This window comes from Grammomys surdaster, unplaced genomic scaffold (genome assembly GCF_004785775.1).
Source record: "Grammomys surdaster isolate TR1022 unplaced genomic scaffold, NIH_TR_1.0 324, whole genome shotgun sequence".
NCBI lineage: Eukaryota > Metazoa > Chordata > Mammalia > Rodentia > Muridae > Grammomys > Grammomys surdaster.
Window position 1 is genome coordinate 5224 of NW_021604743.1, and position 19976 is coordinate 25199.

The 19976-nt window shown below is 38.5% G+C and overlaps 1 protein-coding gene across 1 annotated transcript in view; it reads left to right on the forward strand.

The window, feature by feature from the left end:
• Positions 1-280: 280 nt before the first annotated feature.
• Positions 281-19976, forward strand: part of Ncoa1 (nuclear receptor coactivator 1) — a gene marked incomplete at its 5' end in the record, with an annotated part of 70129 nt that continues 50433 nt past the window's right edge. Inside the window, 4 exons of the mRNA XM_028778094.1 lie at positions 281-520; positions 6911-7090; positions 9700-9795; positions 14424-14564. Coding sequence (XP_028633927.1) covers positions 281-520; positions 6911-7090; positions 9700-9795; positions 14424-14564 — 657 coding nt within the window. The remainder of the gene's footprint in view (positions 521-6910; positions 7091-9699; positions 9796-14423; positions 14565-19976) is intronic.

The following is a 19976-nucleotide window of genomic DNA, read 5'->3' on the forward strand; positions in this document are numbered from 1 at the left end:
TGCACTCATGTGTGAGCACTCACATGTGTGCACGCATACACACACACACTTAAAAATAATAAAAATAAATATTTAAATAAAATTATTTCTGAGAAAGACAGTTGGTTGTTTTTCATTCATACCTACTGGAAACTTTAGTATAGAGCCCATTTGAAAATCATGACCCCCCTCACAGAGAGCCAGTCTGCATTTTAACTTGACATATATTTATTTCTAATATCTTTTTAAAAGAGAAACGTGTTTTTCCTTTTATTTTTTAACCTCCCAGTGTTTTAATCAGTGCCTTCATGTCTTAATCCTTTTCTTTTTCTTTCTTTTTATTTTTTATTTTTGGCTTTGCAGGCTTTGGATGGATTTTTCTTTGTTGTGAACTGTGAAGGAAGAATTGTATTTGTGTCAGAAAATGTGACCAGCTACTTGGGTTACAATCAGGAAGAATTAATGAATACCAGCGTCTACAGCATACTGCACGTGGGAGATCATGCAGAATTTGTCAAGAATCTGCTACCAAAATCTCTAGGTAGAAAGAATTAACTTTTTATTTCTAATACTTAGTATTATTGCATATACAAGTTAATAGTGTAAAATAGTATACTTAAAATAATTTTGATATGGTTACAGCTTCAACTATACCAATAGTTCATAAGGAACTTTGTTGTCATGACACAGTATAGGTGACGCACAGTAAGTCACCCTACTACAAGAAGCCTCTGCTTCTGGTTCCCTTTGCTTTCAGTTTGGATTATATGTAGGGAAGGAGTGCCTTTCTCACTGCCTTGATCATAGAAAAAAGAACAGAAGGGAGGAAGAAACAGGTCAGAAGGGGTATGCTGCTGTATTTTATACCTCCAGAAAGTAACTGTTTGGAGTGTAAGTTCTTTCAACTCCATAGTCCTACTATGATTCAATAGCCTGCCCATTGGGGAGAAGCCCAGCTGAGAGGATTAATGGCACTGATCTCCAGCTACTGATCCTTCCACTAAACCATGTGCTTAAAGCAAGGTTGGGACCTTAGAAGTCAGCATACTTCTGCTGATTCTCTTGGGACCTGAAGGGACTAACAACTGCCCTTTGTTTGCTCCTTGAATTTTGAGATTCTTGCTAAAAAGGTTTTCAGGATTTAAGGTCCAATTACTCCTACTGATTGAATTCCTAGTCTCTAAAGTAGATTGGTTTCAAGTGGTCGGGTGTACGTGTATTTAGAGGAAAATGGAAAGCCTTTTATATTTAATTTCAGATTCCATCCATTTCAGATTTTTTTTGTTCCTGTTTTTTCCATCATGTCTTTGTTCAACTAGCTCTTAAGTAATACCAACTTATGACACAGATGACCTGATCAGACCTGAGTTTTTCTGAGAGACACTGCATGGGAACATCGGCACTTAGGAGGGTCCTCAGCACCACTGATGTGGGACCTGAGGCGGGAGCACAGGGAGTGAAAGGAAGGCTCCCTTCATGTGGCTCCGTGCTTCTTCCTCTGCTCCTAGGCTCCAGGAGCTTTTGTTCTGCCATCCTGCAGATCTGGCCTGTGGATTTAATTGAGCTATTTAATTTTACTGTTACCTTAAAAAGTTTAGTATTCCCATCTATATTAACAAAATATCTGTTGAGTTTAAGAGCTCTCCTGGTTGGGAAGAGAGCTGAGGTCACAGAAAATAAAGCTGAGCTCTCCTCAACCCCTGAAAAAGGGGCTTATTGTGCAAAAGCCACACATCACTCATCACAGCATGGTTACTGTAGATATGTTCCTATTCCATTTGCCCACATTACTACCAGGAGGGAAATCAGACCAGAGTGTCATCTAATATGTGATGTCATGGTGATACCACTGCTGGCCACCAGAAGGTCCTTGGCTGGCCTTTTTCAGCTAGCCTCTGCCACAAGTAGGGGAGGTGTGATAGTCCTTGTTGTTTCCTCATTCTCCAAGGAAGGAAAGAACAGAAACATAGAATAACGCAGCCTGTCTCCACTACCAGCTGCAGGAGAGTAGACCTACAACGTAGGGCATGCTCAGTAGTCACACAGAGTATCATCTAGTTTTCAGTGGCATTTGGTCACTTGTTAGAAACCATTGAGAAGATTAACTCAAATTGTAATAACTTAGAAAAGATACTTTTCTAAAAACATTGAAGAGAAAGCATACTACAGCACCTATATTTAAATCTCCATTGTCAAAACTATCAAATCATTAAAAAATCAGAAAGGGAAGCTGGATAAATCACTGCATATATATGCCTGCCTCCAGAAAAAGTAAGTTTCAGCCTATGAAGAAATTAGAAAAATTCAGATAATTACTTACAAATTTGCATATTTACATATATATACCTTCTAGTTACATAAATCACTGATATGGTTCAAAAGATTATATTCTTATTCTCACATCAAGAAATTTTGAACAGTTAAAAAAACTTGTTTCAAAATTGCATTTCAATTTTTGGGGGAAGAAGATTTTATTGTCTAAAATCTATTTTTAAACAAAATGTTTTACTTGTAAGGGGTAAAATAACATTTGAACACTGAAAAGCTAATATAGTGAGAGTCTCTGTCCAAGAAGATGATTGTGGAGCTGGCTCAGTAGGTATAGTGCGTGCCACACAAGGCGAGTTTAGTGCTCTACAGTCTGTATAAAGGAATGGGCATGGCAGGCAGAGCATGTCCGCTATCCCAGTGCTAGAGACAGAGGAAGGAGGATTCCTGGACTTGCTGGTTAGCCGGTCTAGCCAAGTCGGGGAGGTCCAGGTTTAATGAGAGAAAAAGAGAAGGTAGGGTGCTATTGAGGAAAGCACCCATTATGAACCTCTAGTTTCCACATGCACACACATGCATACCTACACAGGCATGTGCATATGCCACACACATACACTAAGGCCTATGTTGTGAAAGTTTAAGATTTATTTGTGAAATTCTTTTAAGCTGTAGCTTGAAGTTTAGGGAAATAATGAATAGAAGTTCTCACAACTTGGCACTTATTTCTCTAGTGATGCAAACACTGTAGAAGTTAAGAGCACTGACATTTTGATATAAAACAGACATAAGAAATCCATCCTTCCTCTACTACCTACTAGCAGTGTGACCTTGGAACATATTTAATCCTTTGCTAGGCCTTACCATTCATGAGAAGTTTGGAGGGCATTCAAATGATACTTAACCTATCACCTAGATGAGTTTCCTTTAAATTCAGTTAATATTACTATTGTTGATTTTATCTAAATGTTTTGGAATTTTTAATTTCATGAGAGATAGAGCTATAATTTTGTATCATTCACAACTACTTGATATTGTAGATGTTTTAGCTTAGAAATTAATGTCATAGAAGAACAATATCCTGGGCCGAGCGGTGGTGGTGCACGCCTTTAATCCCAGCACTTGGGAGGCAGAGACAGGCGGATTTCTGAGTTTGAGGCCAGCCTGATCTACAGAGTGAGTTCCAGGACAGCCAGGACTACACAGAGAAACCCTGTCTCAAAAAAAACCAAAAAAAAAGAACAATATCCTTTCTCATAATGTGCTCCTTTGCCTGCTCCCCACAAAGTTAAGGTGAATAATTTTACAGACCATGTCAATAAGAAAGTTCAGTTCTCTTTAGTTCTTTTTAAAATTAAACTGAGTAGCCATTGCTTCCTTTAAAAGGGCTTGGAGCTGAGCATGCAGCTCGTTGGTAGAGCACTTCCCTTGAATGTACCTAGCAAGCAATTAGGTCCTGAGTTTAATTCTCAAATACTGAAAAAGCAAAAAGGGGGTTTGTTGTTTTGCAATATTTTGATTGGATTTTTATTACTAAGTTTTTAAAATACTAGCAGTTGCATTTATTCCTTTAAAGAGAATTGTGGTAAAAGGAAAGAGCAAGTAGTAAAGATTAGACCCCCCTCCCAGTACACTCTGACAAAACCCTGAGCTTCATCAGCACTTTACCTCACTAGTCTCTCTCTTGTCCCCGCCCAACAGAGAACACAGAGCCTGGGTTTGTCTTTTCTTGAAAATGCAATCGTTGTAAGTAAAGACTTAGTGTATAAAAGATTTAGGGTTCAAAAACAGCCTTGAGCTCTGTTGTAATAAGTTACTTTAGATAAGCCAAAAGAAATCTAATGACTGTTGTGCTATAGAGGGGATGTAAAAGTATCATCTGAAATGGCTACCTGTATAGATGGAAGAGTCAATAGGTTTGGAGGTGATCTTACTAGTACTTATTTGTGTAAGAAGTTATAAGGTTAAAATATGGTTTGTTGCCAGAATAACTTGAGTGGCTTTAGTTATAAGTTCACAGTACTTTTTACTAACATGATACAGATGCACCACTTAGTGCTGAGCACTCCCGGTCTCTTGCTTTCTGTGCATTGACCATTTGTGGGTCTGCATTAATTGCCATCTACTGCAAAAAGAGCTTTCTCTGATGAGGATTGAGGGATGCACTAATCTCTGGGTATAACAATGTCTTTAGGAGTCAATTTACTATCATGTCCATGTAGCTGAGTAGGTTCTTCTTTAGGGCCTATGACCTAACTAGCCATAGATTCTTGGTCTCATTAACAGTGCGTGTAACTAGTTCTCTCGTGTGGAATGGGCCTTAATTCAATCAGAAAGTCCTTGGTTATTCCCATAATATTTTTACCACCAGTAGACGTATCTTGCCAGGCTGGCTGATATTATATCTACAGGCTTCTTAGCGAGAAAGACTGATAATGACTGTTCTTCCCTGGTAGCATACATAGTGTCATCCAGCACAATGCAAGCTGGCCGACAGGAGTGAAGCTTCCAGTTGATACCAAAGGATTACTACAGCAAAACAGGGAAGCACAGCTGCACACTTGAACTCACAATACTGTGCCTGCATATGTAAGACTTGCACAAGCCCAAGCCAGATAAATTCCCATTTTGGAGAGGAGAGGTGATCATAAAGTCTCATGGATAGCTGAGGAGCTATTGGAAGTTGGTGGCTGCTGGGAAAGAGAGAGTCAGATTTCTTGAGAGATGTGGTTCTTAAGAGGATACCTGTGTTTCAGTAGATGGCCCTACACACAATACACAGGCTGGCAACACTAAGTGGACTCATTAGAGCTTTAAGAAGCAAACAAACAAAAGGGGCTAGAGAGATGGCTCAGCAGTTAAAAGCACTGTTTTCTCTTCTGGAGACCTAGGTTCAATTCCCGGCACCCATGTAGCAGTTCACAATTGTCTGTCACTCAAGTTCCAGTGGACCCAATACCCTCTTCAGACTACTGTGGATGTTGCATGCAGGTGTATGGAATACATATAAGCAAAACACCCATATACATAAAATAATAAAACTACAAATATACTTGTAATAATGTAATATAATATATATGAACAAGAACGTGAAATTGGGAGGGAATAGTGATAGGGAATATAGTGGGAGTGGGGAGGGCTGGATCAAAATATATTATATGCACATATGAAATTCTCAAACAATAAAATTTTTTCTTAAACTTTAGACACAACAGGATATGAAATTAAACTTGAAGGAAGTCACTTCACCCCACTGCAGCCATTCTCCTCCTGGCTCTATGCTGACCTACTTCTAGCCACTTTGCTGCCTGCTTTTCTTTTTTCTATTCTATTTCTCATTATCTGAACTGAAATAACAGATATTTAGCTAGATTTCCTCTGGCAACATTAAGCAAGTAACTTTTCCTTGCAAGTGTGTTCAACAAGCTGAGATCATCCCTGATAGTTGAATAAATCTGGGTAAATACTATGCAAACCAGGTGGCAAACAAAATCTTAAAAATTATTTGTATCATAGCTCTTTCTTTAGTTGAAGAAGAAAGCCCTAAAAATGAATAAGTAGGTTAATCTTCACATTAATTTTACTGTCTGCTTCATTCTACTCTTTAGCCTGTGTGTTTCAAAAGTAGAAAGAAAAAGGTCCTGGCCATAAATCCTATATAAATAAATTAGACATATGTATAAAATGCCAGCTTTGGTAACTGGGGCCCAGAAATGATTGCTGGAATAAAGTCTCCAGCTCATATTCTAATTAGAGGATCAAGGACTTCTGGTGTTTTGCTCTAGACCATAGAGTACAACCATCTTTAGAGTTCAGACAGTGAATCCCTTAATTTTAAAGATAAAGCAAGTGGAAACCAAATATTAAGTGACCCAAAGCTAACAACTTGTGAAAAGCAGAACTTAGCTCAAGAGAAGTTAGTTTGCATACTCTCCTCTTGTACTTAGAGAGTGATGGGATAGGTAGAAGGAGAGTGGACTGATGGGCAGGGACTTTAAACCCTCTGCCCACGGGGGTCTGGACAGGACACTGTGCCTAGGGAACTGACTCACAACACAGTGACTCTTACTTGGAATACATGTCATCTTTTCTAAGCTAAATTGAACTTTCTTATGGTAAAGGGACAATGTTTGCTTGCAATCTTTTAATATTACTTACTGATTATACACTATATTCAAAGTATTATAACATGTTTTATGCTCGTTAAAATAATGAAGTAATTAATGGCTGTAAGAAACCAATTGTTCTTTTCTACTCTAAGTCACAGACTCCTTGGACAAACTTTCTGTCTTCTTCCCCATGCACAAAGAGCCTGACCTTTAGATTGACCTTTGATGAGTCCTGCTTAGAATGATAACTGTGGCCTTAAATTATCTCACTTGAGATGCATAGGTGCAAATAAAGAGTTAGCTACCACGCCAGTAATTTTTAATTCTTTGTTTTTAAGCACTGTAAATGAAGTAGTGTATTTGCTGTCTGAGCTCTTATACATTTCTAACTGGTAGCTATACCTTATTGACTTGGTATACAGTTATATCTGAGGATGTAAGCCAGTCTTTTAATAATGGATTTCTAATCAGCCAGATGCCTTGAAGTGTGTTTTTGTATCTTAAGAATTGATACTTTTTTTTATTCACAAGCATATAAATCGATTTTGCCTCCCTAGTAAATGGAGTTCCTTGGCCTCAAGAGGCAACACGCCGAAATAGCCATACATTTAACTGCAGGATGCTAATTCACCCTCCAGATGAGCCAGGTACTGAGAACCAAGAAGCTTGTCAGCGCTATGAAGTAATGCAGTGTTTCACAGTGTCACAGCCAAAATCAATCCAAGAAGATGGCGAAGGTAAAGGGTTATTTTAAAGTGATTATTTTATCTTTGACTTGAAAACTCAGGGGAAAGTGTTTGCATACTGTCATCCTGAGATAATATTTTTGGTTACTTTATTATTTGTCATAACCGTAGCTCAATTTTGTACCTTTTTGCCCCTTGAGACAGGGTCTCACTGTGTAGGTCTGGCTGACCTAGGACTTGCTGTGTAGAACCAGAGTAGCCTCAAACTCAGAGAGATCCACCTGCTTCTTCCTCTCAAATGCTCTTATTAGTGGTGTGTACCACAAGGCCACGCCCATTTGGTGTTTTGAGATAGAGTTTCACTGTGTATCACAGCCTGGCCTTCAACTCACCATGCAGCCTCGACTAGACTAGAACTTAGAAGCAGTCTCCTGCCTCAACTTCATAAGTACTTGGATTGCAGGAGCATACTACTGTGCCAGACTCAATGTTTCTCTTAATATTTTAAACAACATTACAATATGTAGAGCCAACCCCTTAATAATGTCCCTAAAGTTTCAGCTTTATGCCAGCATTCCCACTAAGATGTCAAATAATTTAAACCTTTTTTGCTGCCTTGAAATAAAATAGATAACTACCTGCCTCAGTTGGAAATGTACCAGATGCAACAGACTGTTGAACACCCCTGGTGTTAAGGAAGTTTCATCTTTAGAACGCAGGAGACACTGGAGGATAGTGTTGGCATTTTCAGACTATGCAAACATCCAGAAGAAAGTTTATTTAAAAACTGGAAACCATGGCTAAGGTTCTAATATGAACATGATATTAGCATGGATTTCTGAATGTGTTGGTGGAGTTGAGTTTATAATGATGGGTGGATCTGTCATCCATGTAAACAGAGACTCAGTTAAGTTAGGAATACCACAAATTGGGACCTGGAGTAAGGACCAGGGAAGAGAGGAGACAAGTCTGTCAGAGGCAGTTCAGTAGCAGATGTTACCGAGAGATGGAGGTGATGATCAACTGGGAGCTTTTCCCACATTGCCATTCTGTGTCATTAGTGTGCAATAGTGTATCTAGACCTTTAGTAAATGTGGAAGGGGACCTCAGAAAAAAGTGAATCCGAAAAATACAAAGTCTTCTGTTGCCAACCATGGTGACATAAACCTATAATTGCTGCAACTGTGAATGTGAATGCAAGAGGATTGCAAGTTTTGAGGCCAGCCTGATCTACATAGTAATTCTGTGGCCAGACTGAGCTACATTGTAAGATTCTTTCTGGGGGAAACATACACACATACACACACACACACACACACACACACACACACACACACACACACCTTTTATATATTTGAAAGCCCCACTGAGTGAATCCAGATAATCCCATGTTGCAGTGTAGACCAACACTCTTTTAATAGATGACACTCTTTACTGAATCTACTAAATAAATCTTGCATTACTTAGGTCTCTATGTAAATCACCCCAGCCTTGGAAACATAGATCTTGACCCCTCTCCTCTTCGAAAAAGTCCTTTGTTAAGACCAAAGTATTACCACTTCAGTCATAAATCTTGGTTCTGTCATATGATCATTATTTTTAGTAGTCATGAGAATAATATGTAACATGAAGTACTGATGCAGGTAAGATATTAACAATAAAACTATTTTTAAAACATTGTTAAGGGGTGGTCTAATTAGGGTTCCTATTGCTGTGATGAAACACCATGACCAAAGAAACATGGGGCAGGAAAGGGTTTATTTGGCTTCCACTTCCCCATTGTGGTTCATCATTGAGGGAAGCTAGAACAGGAACTCAAGCAGGGCAGGAACCTGGAGGCAGAAGCTGATGTGGAGGTCATGGAGGAGTGCTGCTTACTGTCTTGTTTCCCATGGCTTGCTCAGCCTGCTTTCTTATTGAATCCAGGAAGCACCCACAATGGGCTGGGCCCTCACCTGTAGATCACTAATTAAGAAAACACCCCATAGGCCTGACTATAGCCCTAGCTTACATTTTCTCAGTTGATATTCCCTCCTCTCTGATGACTCTAGCTTGTGTTGACATAAAGCTAGCCAGCACAGAAGGCTAAAGAGATAGGTCCAAAGTTAAGAGCACTTTTCTAAAGGACACAAGTTTGATTCCCAGCATCCATATAACAGCTTACAACTGTCTGTAACTCCACTTCCAGGAGATCAGATGTCCTTTTCTTGCCTCTGTAGGCACTGAATGCACATGGTGCACAGACATACATGGAGGCAGAGACACATAATTTATTTTAATTTAAAAGTAGTATTGGGGACTGGTGACAGAGCATGTGCTTAGCAGACCTAAGTCCCTTGAATTTAGTTGCTAGCAGTGAAAACAACAACAAAATTGTGCTGCTTACATGGAACCAGAACTGTTACACTGGCTGTCATCATCTGTCTCTTACAGTTTATGTGCAAGTATGCAGTGGAAGGAAACTTACTCTGGCTTACTTTCTATTCATGGCTACCAATTTTGTGTTGCCAGGAATTTTTTTGCTCCTCTGCTATTATGTTAGAGTGATTCTAATACAGTGGTAAATCCTGAAACATGCAATTTTGAAATAAAAACTTTCAAGTAATTGATATAAACATTTTCTCTATATTTTGTTAATTTTTCCTTCTTGTTTTGGGCAGATTTTCAGTCATGTTTGATTTGTATTGCTCGACGATTACCTCGGCCTCCAGCCATTACAGGTGTAGAATCCTTTATGACCAAGCAAGATACTACAGGTATTCAGAAATTAAAAATGTTCCATAGCTATTAATAATGTAAGCTTAGCACTACACTGATTATATCCAATTGTCTGCTTCCCAGTCTTATAGAGAAAGCATTTTAAATAGTCATTTTGATATTGACAGTCAGATGCTGTAATTGTTGTCATGGGCATCATGCTATAGAGACCAGTTCTTAAGAATGTTTAAGAATAAATATATCTGTGTGATCATGAATCACCTTCATAATCCAGGAAGAAACTGTTAAAGAACTTTGAATTTGCTAATACATGAATCTATACCTTTACAATTGGATATAAATATGGTGGGTTTAATATTGTGTTTAAATACGTTTGATGGGGTCCTCCAGAGGGATCAGTGGGTAAAGACGTTTGCTACAAGCCTAACAGCCTGAATTTAATCCTTGAACCTACATGTAGGAAGAAGGAACCAACTCCTCCCACATGCAAACCATACATATGGGCACATGTATACATATAAATAAATACATGTACAAAATTAATGTATTTGGTTATTTTTTCCTTTGCTCTTTGTTTAAAGTTTATTCAGCATATACCACTTGAATCTGTAGTAGTAGTTGCTGTGAGTATGATCTCTTAGGATGTATGTGGCGAGTAAAGACCAATGGTGACCACACCTATAGGTGCATTCCTACAGCCCCAGCTCCTAGGTGGGCTGACGCCACTGTGTTATCTGAGCCCACACATTGGGACAAGCCTGGGCAACATAGCGAGGCCTTATCTCAAACAAATAGAAAGTGAGTGCTGTAGTTCTGTGTAGTGCTGTATTTTTGAAGATCTTTTTTGAAATTAGGTGGTCATTTTAAAAGGTCTTACTGAAGTCTGAGCTAATATTGAGACCATGGATCATGAAGAAGTGCCACACACCCTAAGCCTAAGTGTCAGAAGTGGTCAGTGTGGAAGGGCCTTGGTTTACAGTGAGTGCTCCTGACCCAAGAAATAGGTAGACCAGCCCTAACATTAGTAGGACTGAGAGGTAGGCAGTAGGGCTGCATTGTGTAACAGGAGAGTGCCTGAAGATAATACTTTCTTCTTAAAAGCCAGTTAAGATTTTATTCCCATCTGGAAGAAACTGCAGCTGTTATTCACAGTTTGTCACAGCTTTTTCCTAGTTAATTTATCTTCGAACTGTCATTCATGTTTTCACATACTCCGAGTTACATCTCCTGGGCACCTCCCTAAGTTTAGAACAGAGATAGATAATAGGGATATATTTTTGAGCATAAATTTTAAAATGACTTCAATTTAATTTATTCCTTGTCCATTTTAATGTACATTTTACCATAGTTTAAAGATTCTATTTTTAATAAATTTTTAACTCTCAGAAATATGATACTCTTGTGTTACATGCTTTATTTGTATGTTTTTACGATAAAGTCCAAAATGCTCTTTCTAAAAAGAAGATGGGAGGTAAATTAGCCCAAATTTGAAAACAAACAAATCAGCTAAGCAGAGGCCTGGGAGTACGGAGAGACCGCACCGCACCGCTCGCTCGCTCGCTCGCTCGCTCTCTATCCCTCTCTCTGTCTGTCATGTTCACTTCCATTTTCTTTCATGAGCAACACTGGAAAATCTCAACAAACCCTATTGAAAGCCAGAGATATTTTATATGGAATAAAATAGGTTTCGTTGACAAAGAAAACTGGCCTTTTTATCAGAAACTGATTGATATGGAAAGAAGCCACATAGGTCTTTCTGACACATGGGATGAAAACTTGCTGGGAAGGATGTCTGTCAGGCTGCAGAGTGGGTGTCAGACAGGAGAGGCTTCAAAAGAGCCATTCCGTGGCTCCGTGGGGTACAAGCACTTGGCACAAGCATGGCAGCCTGAGTTCCATTCCCAGATCCCACATAAAGGTGGAAGGAGAGTCCTGAAACCACTAGCTTGTCCCCTGACCTCTGTTCATGCCCCATGGCATATCTGCCTACACCCACAAACACATATGCACAAGATGGTAGTAAGATAGTTCATGAACAGTACTTTTCAACTTATTTTCATTCCTGTAACTTAAATACTACATTAAATCAGAGAACTTAAATTTCAGCTGCACCTTACTATGTGTAAGTTAATAAAAATAATTATGACCAGTTAGAATAAGAAAATTAACTCCTGGGCTCTACAATAATTGCTCAACTAAAAGGGACTCAAAAAAAAAAATAACACATTGCAGGGTCTGGAAAGATGGCTCAGAAGTTAAGAGCACTGGTTGCTCTTACAGAGGACCCAGGTTTGATTCCCAGCATCTACATGGCAGCTTAAAGCTGTCTATAACTTCAGTCTCAGGGGATCTGATGCCTTCTTAGAGCTTCCAAGAACACCAGGCACACAAGTGGTACATAGACATACATGTGCACAAAACACATGTATACACAAAATAAATTTTAAAATAATTCAGAATAAGACTTTTTTGAAAATAACTGATACCAGCTTACTTGTTTTATGAGTGGGAAATGGGAACTGATTGCTGGGAGTGAAAATGTTTATCCCTAATGAAGTATTCTTTCTGTCTATTACATTACCTTTGACCTCAGCACTGGACTTCACCTCTCTATCAGGTTATCAGAGAACTAGAAATTAGACTTAAAATTTAAAGCTAGTATTTTATTATATCACAGAATAGAATTCACTGAAAATAATAGGAAGGTAAGGTAAATATTAAATACTTCATTTCTGTGGTACTTTTTAGAACTATAAATGGAGTGGTTCATGTCACATTTTTTAAAAGTCTTCTACTGGGAAAGTTTGAATTGTGATTCTTTTCTTGTCTTTGCCTTCTGTTTGGTTGATTAGTGATTGGTTCAGCTTCTGTTTGGTAAGTAGATATTCTAAAGCAAACTCTTCATGAGTCTCTTTTTCTGAGCCGAGTTCTTACATAGCCTAATCATTTAGTACCATTGCTGAAAACATAAGCACTTTCTCTTCCATAGCTCCACAATTCCAGATTCCCTTGTTATCTTACAGACCATTACACACAGATACACACACACATACACCTTAGTCACTGCCTGTGAGGAACATTGTTGTATATGAAGATTACATAACAGTAGCATTGCTGCTATAATAAACTTTTATATATGTCAGCGCTTTCAGTTACAGTCACCAGATTCTCTTCAAGCTGTTTTAAGTAACAAAATTCTCTTACTTGATTTTCAACTGGTATTTTTTCTGTCTTCATTTATTATAAGAGCTGATTGATAGGATCCTCAAGTAGGATCGAATACATTAGATTCCAGACTGTAACAAGTTAAAGGAAAGCTAACGGATGTTTTACTAAGAAAACCAAATTGAAGGGTGAGGAGAGAATGTGTGATTTTAGTTAAATGAAGAAGCATACACATTAGGACAGCCTTGACTTGATTGTATCAAAAGGGGTAAATAAAATCAGGAATTCATAAAGAAACATGAACAGTGAATAAACATAGAAAGTGCTTGCCCTTGTTAGCAATTAAGGAAATTCAAATTTAGATAGCAATGAGATACCAGATTTTCATCTACTATTTCCAAAAATACAGAAGCTTCACAATAATAGGTGATGGAAAAAGTCAGCGGTGTCTTTTGGGGTAGGGAGTACAGGAAACTAAACTCAGGCTGTTACGAGTGTATATAATAAAAATAGGCCTGAAAAATCACAAACTGTTAGTTGGCCCCCTAGTAACTGAGAAATAACTTACAAAGAATTCCCTCAGAAGCAATACAGAACTTGACCAAATATGATAACTCCAGCAAATTACCACTGGAATGTATAAAACATTGTTTCATAGTATGGTGCCTCATAAATCTTAAGGTTTTGACTTAGTACCTTTTCTGAGTCCACTTTTATTGCTTCTCACCTTTGTTGTAGAATTGCCTGTAGAGATTAACTAGAGGTTTTTAAAAGGTGGGGAAAGCTTGCTTCTTTCTCATAGTCTCCTCCCTTAGTCACTGGGAAATAGCTTAAAACTAGAATAACATACATAATGATTACTTCTTTTCCTTTTGAGCAGTGCAGTTGTTCATCAGGATGCAGAAAGCAGTAAAGAAGGACAGTGTATGGAAAGTGGAATCTAAACAGGCTTGGTAGTTTTGAACTGGGTGTCTCAACTTTGGATGATTTGGGTTACTCCGTACTGAAGGGATTGTTTATTTATGGTTGTAATAGGTCCTCAAGAAGCCCAGGATGACTTCAGCTAATTGTGTAGCTAGGGATGACCTTGAGCTTCTGGTCCTTGTGTGCTTCCACCTCCCAAGTGCAGTATTACAGGCATGTGGCAGCATGCCCTGTTTAGCAGTACTAGGAACTGAGCCCAGAGCCTCATGCAGTGTAGACAAGTGCTGGACCAACTGAGCTATACCCTTAGCCTTGATACAATTCCAATACCTGACTAGAACTGAATCTTGACACACTAATGTATAGGAATCCCAAACCACACGCTCCATATCATGTCTTTAATATGCTCTAATATATACTCTAATATATGTAACAAGTAGAAATGGCCCTTTTTACAGTTTTTGTCTATCACGTATTTGGAAAGAGAATACTCGTTACATATAGCTGGTGATTTTGAAGTGTGGATGATTTATGATCAAGACTCTACCATGAATGTAAACGTTCTTTCTCTGTGCAGGCAAAATCATCTCTATTGACACTAGCTCCCTGAGAGCTGCTGGCAGGACCGGCTGGGAAGATTTAGTAAGAAAATGCATCTATGCTTTTTTCCAACCTCAAGGCAGAGAACCATCTTATGCCCGACAGCTGTTTCAAGAAGGTAACATTTTTGTCTCACTTTTATTTCATTAACCTATGTGTTGCTATTGAATAACTCTTCTTGGAATTCATAGCTTGATAAGTATTTTCTCCAAATTACAGCTCTGTTAATAAGTTTTAGGGAAGGAAGAAATGGGTAAGCAAAGTAACTCATGAGTGGATCCTGAAACCCAGGATGCACATCCTAAAGACTAGGATGTCATGTGGCAGTCACTCACTCACTCATTCATCCATCCATTCATTCAGCAAATGTGTCGAGTTCCTTACATGCATAGAACACTATGTATATAAGGTGCCGGGGACACAGTGATGACTAGGAAGCAGTGTTTTCTCAGGATATATTAGGAGAATATAGGACAGCTCTAAAATCAGTGTGGCCCTGGTGATCATAGAAATATAACTGTTAAAAGTAAATTTCAAGTTTGATAATAATTTGAGAGAGCAAGAGGGATTTTTTGTATATCCCTTAAATTTATTTTTTCTCCAGGAAAGCAAGTGTGTCAGAGAGCCTCAGTACTATTCATTTTAACTTGATGACTGTTGAAATATGTATCTTCTGATGTAGATTTAAGTTCTGAATTTAAAACTATGCCCTGTGACATTCACTGTCAAATACCATGTCTAGGAGATCTGTGAAAAGCAAAGAATAAGTATATCACATGCCCATAAGAAATCCAGCAATATTATAGGAAAGGTAAGGGACATTATTTGTGAATCAAGGGCAGAAAGTTCACAGAGATTCAGAATTAAGGCATTGTTTATGCACTAGGAAATTCTGTCATGATGGCAGCCTAGTACTCCTTTTTTGATGTAAGCTTTACGTTGATAGTCTCTATCGATTGCTAGTCCTAAAATACAACTCAATTATTCTTGCACACTTGTTAATTTTAATATTTTCCCCATAACAACATTTCCCTTATAACATTGTGTCCTTAGTTTCCTGATGACGTGTCATTCATTATGTTATAGGTTAGTTGCTTCCTAATAGAAAGAATTTCTTTGTAAGTTGTATATATCTATATAAATATCAAAGCTGTAGTTCTTCAGAGGGCTCCTTATTAAACCACATAGCACTCCTCAGGATTCTATATTATTTTAACTTCCCCAGGCAGTCCTACATCCTAGCTTGGAAGCCATCATAATAATAATGGATTCTGTCTACTAATCATGAGTTAGGACTTCCTTTACGCAACAGTGCTTGACTTTTGAATAGGTTTGTGACTTGGAGCATGGTTTCCACTCGTTACCTAATGTGTGAAGTGTATATGGGTCTTTGATTTTTGCCATGGTTTCCAAGGTGGGTCTTCTATAGCAGACCTGAGAAAGTTAATTTTATTTGCCTATAATTTTTATACATTTCCACTAAAGTGAAATGGTATTTATTGTCCAAATGACACAGATACAAAAGAGCCGTAATTTGTAAACTATTAGTGGCTTCTATGAGTTAGATTAATTAAAATCTAATAAATAACTAGCCTATCAGCATACAAAATACAATAATTTAGGGGACAGTATAAAGAGAAAGAATTGTAATCCATCTCCTTTTCCTCATTAGGTGTTTCTTAATACCATGTCCTCCAACTTTTAGAAAAAAAATTCTGTGATTAAAGAAAAATGACTTTGACTTTTTTTCCCCTCAGAAAGTTCATATGTGGCCAAGTGGGCCAAAGTTCATATGACTCTGGTTCTAGAGTTTTTGAAATTATAGACAATTTGCTAAATAGCATGTCATAGATAGATTGCATCTTCTAGTATTTGATGCTCAATAGATGTAGCATAGTAAGAGAAATATACTCTTTGAAAACCTGTGTAAACCACCTGTTAAAAATACCTCCTAAATTAAAATATCAGCTAAGGGCCAATATTTTAACAGGCCTTAAAGATGATGCTTAAGTTTAAGAACCATTCACCTATCAAGGAGGGAAAGAATGGTGATTTACATTTGCAGATTATTTTATTGTTTTGTTTTGTTTGCTGTCTCTATCACTTAAGCGTAAAGCTAGTGAGACATGTTTGTGTTAGAATGGCTGTTACCAAACAGATAAAAGATGAGCATGTATGAACTTGGGACTGTAAATTCGTATAGCCATTATAAAGAAGAAAGTGGTGATTCCCAAAAAAATTAAAAACAGAGCTATCATAGGACCTATGAATACCACTTCTGGATAAATAACCAAAGGGAACAAAATCAGTATAGTAGAGATATACCTGTACATCATTAGCCAAGATATGGAAGATATGTGCTTCTCAATGAGTAAGTGTAAATGAAGAAAATATTCATATGTATATGTATGAAAAATATACATTGACATATATACATACAATGAAATACTGCTAAGCCATAAAAAGATGATACTCCTATGGTAAGCCTGGAGATCATTATAGCACATGAGATAAGCCAAGCACAGAAATACAAGCAGTACATGATCTTATACACATAGTCTAGAAACAGTAGAATGGTAGCCATGAGAGGCTGTGGTGGCCTATAGGGATGAGAGGAGCGTCGAGATGATGTTGTTCAAACCGCTACATTAGGTTCAAGGGCTAAGTCTAACAGGTTTGTGGTGTGCATGACGGTTACAGCTAATAACAATATATTCTTGAGGAATGCAGGAAGGACAATAGATATTAAGTCTTCTCCATGAAAGTGATAATTGTAGTATAGCATATGTTGATTAGCTAGATTTAGCCATCCACAATGAATAAGTGCTTAAAGGGATCATAATACATAGGAAAAGTGAATAGCATTTTATATGTTCACCTAAATAAGTTTAAATTTAGGGGTTAGACAAATTTTACCAATATATCCTTGATTTTATATGGATTCTTACAGTGATATTTAGACAAGAGAAAATTGCCTTCCCTCTATCATCTTTCCCCCTTCCAGTAATTTACTATTTCAAGGTGGTAAATGCTATAAAATGTTAATGTTCATTTAGTGTTTTTGTTCTTAGCTTGGTTTGGAGGGGAGTTGTTTTGTTTGTTTGGTGGTGGTGGTGGTGGTGGTTTTGGTTGGTTGGTTGGTTTTGTTTTGGCTGCTTTGGGCCAAGGCAACGTACATTTTTGTTTGTTTGTTTTTTTTTTTTGTTAGTTTTTTCTTTTTTATTGGACATTTTATTTACATTTCAGATGTTATCTCCTTACCCCATTTCCTTCCTCCTCACCTAGAAACCCCCTATCCTATCCGTCCTCCACCTGCTTCTATGAGGATGTGCCCCCACCCACCCACCATTCCCACCTCCCCACCCTCAAATTCCCCCACACTTGGTGTCCAGCCTTCATGGGACCAAGGATCTTCTCTCTCACCTATGCCCAACAAGGCCATCCTCCCCTACAGATACAGCTAGAGCCATGGGGCCCTCCCTATGTGCTCCTAGGCTGGTGGTTTAGACCCTGGGGGCTCTGATTGGTTGGTATTGTTGCTCTCCTCATGGGGCCCACAAACCCCTTCAGCTCCTTCAGTCCTCTCTCTAACTCCTCCATTGGGAACCCCATGATCAGTTCAATGGTTAGCTGTGAGCATCTGCCTCTGAATATGTCAGACTTTGGAGAACCTCTAAGGAGACAGCCATATCAGGCTCCTGTCAGCATGCACTTCCTGACATCCACATTAGTGTCTACCTTTGGTGACTGCACATGGGATGGATACCCAGGTGGAATGGTCTCCAGACGACCCCTCCTTCAGTTTCTGTCCCACACTTTGTCTCCATATTTGCTTCCTTGAGTATTTTGTTGCTCCTTCTAAGACCAAATCGCCCACACTTGGTCTTCCTTCTTCATGAGCTTCATGTGGTCTGTGAGTTGAATTTTGGGTATTGCGAGCTTCTGGGCTAGTATCCAATTATCAGTGAGTGAATACCATGTGTGTTCTTTTGTGATTGGGTTACTTCACTCAGGATGATATTTTCTAGTTCCATCCATTTACCTAAGAATTTCTCTAATTCATTGTTTTTAATAGCTGAGTAATACTCCACTGTGTAAATGTACCACATTTTTTTGGTATCCATTCCTCTGTTGAAGGACATCTGGGTTCTTTCCAGCTTCTGGCTATTATAAATAAGGCTGCTATGAACATAGTGGAGCATATGTCCTTGTTATATGTTGGAGCATCTTCTGGGTATGCTATGTCCAATTTTCTGAGGAACCGCCAGACTGACTTCCAGAGTGGTTGCACCAGCTTGCAATCCCACCAACAATGGAGGAGTGTTCCTCTTTCTCCACACCCTTGCCTGCATCTACTATCACCTGAGTTTTTGATCTTAGCCATTCTGACTGGTGTGAGGTGGAATCTCAGGGTTGTTTTGATTTGCATTTCCCTGATGACTAAGGATGCTGAACATTTTTAGGTGCTTCTCAGCCATTTGAGCTTCCTCAGTTGAGAATTCTTTGCTTAGCTCTGTACCTCATTTTTTAATAGGGTTATTTGGTTGTCTGGAGTTTAATTTCTTGAGTTCTTTGTATATATTGGATATAAGACCTCTATCGGATGTGGGATTGGTAAAGATCTTTTCCCAATCTGTTGGTTGTCGTTTTGTCCTATTGACAGTGTCCTTTGCCTTACAGAAGCTTTGAAATTATATGAGGTCCCATTTGTCAATTCTTGATCTTAGAGCATAAGCCATTGGTGTTCTGTTCAGGAACTTTTCCCTGTGCCTAGGTATTCGAGGTTCTTCCCCACCTTCTCTTCTATTAGTTTCAGTGTATCTAGTTTTATGTGGAGGTCCTTTATCCACTTGGACTTGAGCTTTGTACAAGGAGATAAGAATGAATCGATTTGCATTCTTCTACATGTTGTCCTCCAGTTGAACCAGCACCATTTGTTGAAAATGCTGTCCTTTTTCCATTGGATGGTTTTAGCTTCTTTGTCAAAGATCAAGTGACCATAGGTGTGTGGGTTCATTTCTGGGTCTTCAATTCTATTCCACTGATCTTCCTGCCTGTCTCTGTACCAGACAACTTACATTTTAGTTAGTTAGTTAGTTAGTTAGTTACTTAGTTAGTTAGTTAGTTAGTTAGTTACTTAGTTACTTTTTTAATTGGGGTATTTAGTGCTGGGGATTGAGCCTGAAGCTGCACACAAACTAGGTTAGTGCTTTCCCCAGCCTTTTGTTGTTTGAGTTTTTTTGACACAGGCTCTGCAGTAGCCCAAGTTGGTCTCAAGCCTATTGTGTAGCTGAGAAAGACCTTGCATTCCTGACTTTCTTGCCCCTACCTCTCAAGTGCTAGGATCACAACCACACCCATCTCATGAGATATTTTCCAATGATGCTTACTGCTTTATCTTCCTCGGGTCACATTTGTAACCACATCCTGGCCAAGAACACATAGGAACACTTGCTTGAACCAGACTGAAGCCATGGATCTGCACTGAGACTGGGGAAAGTTGGTATTAAAACCACTTGAGACACTTTAA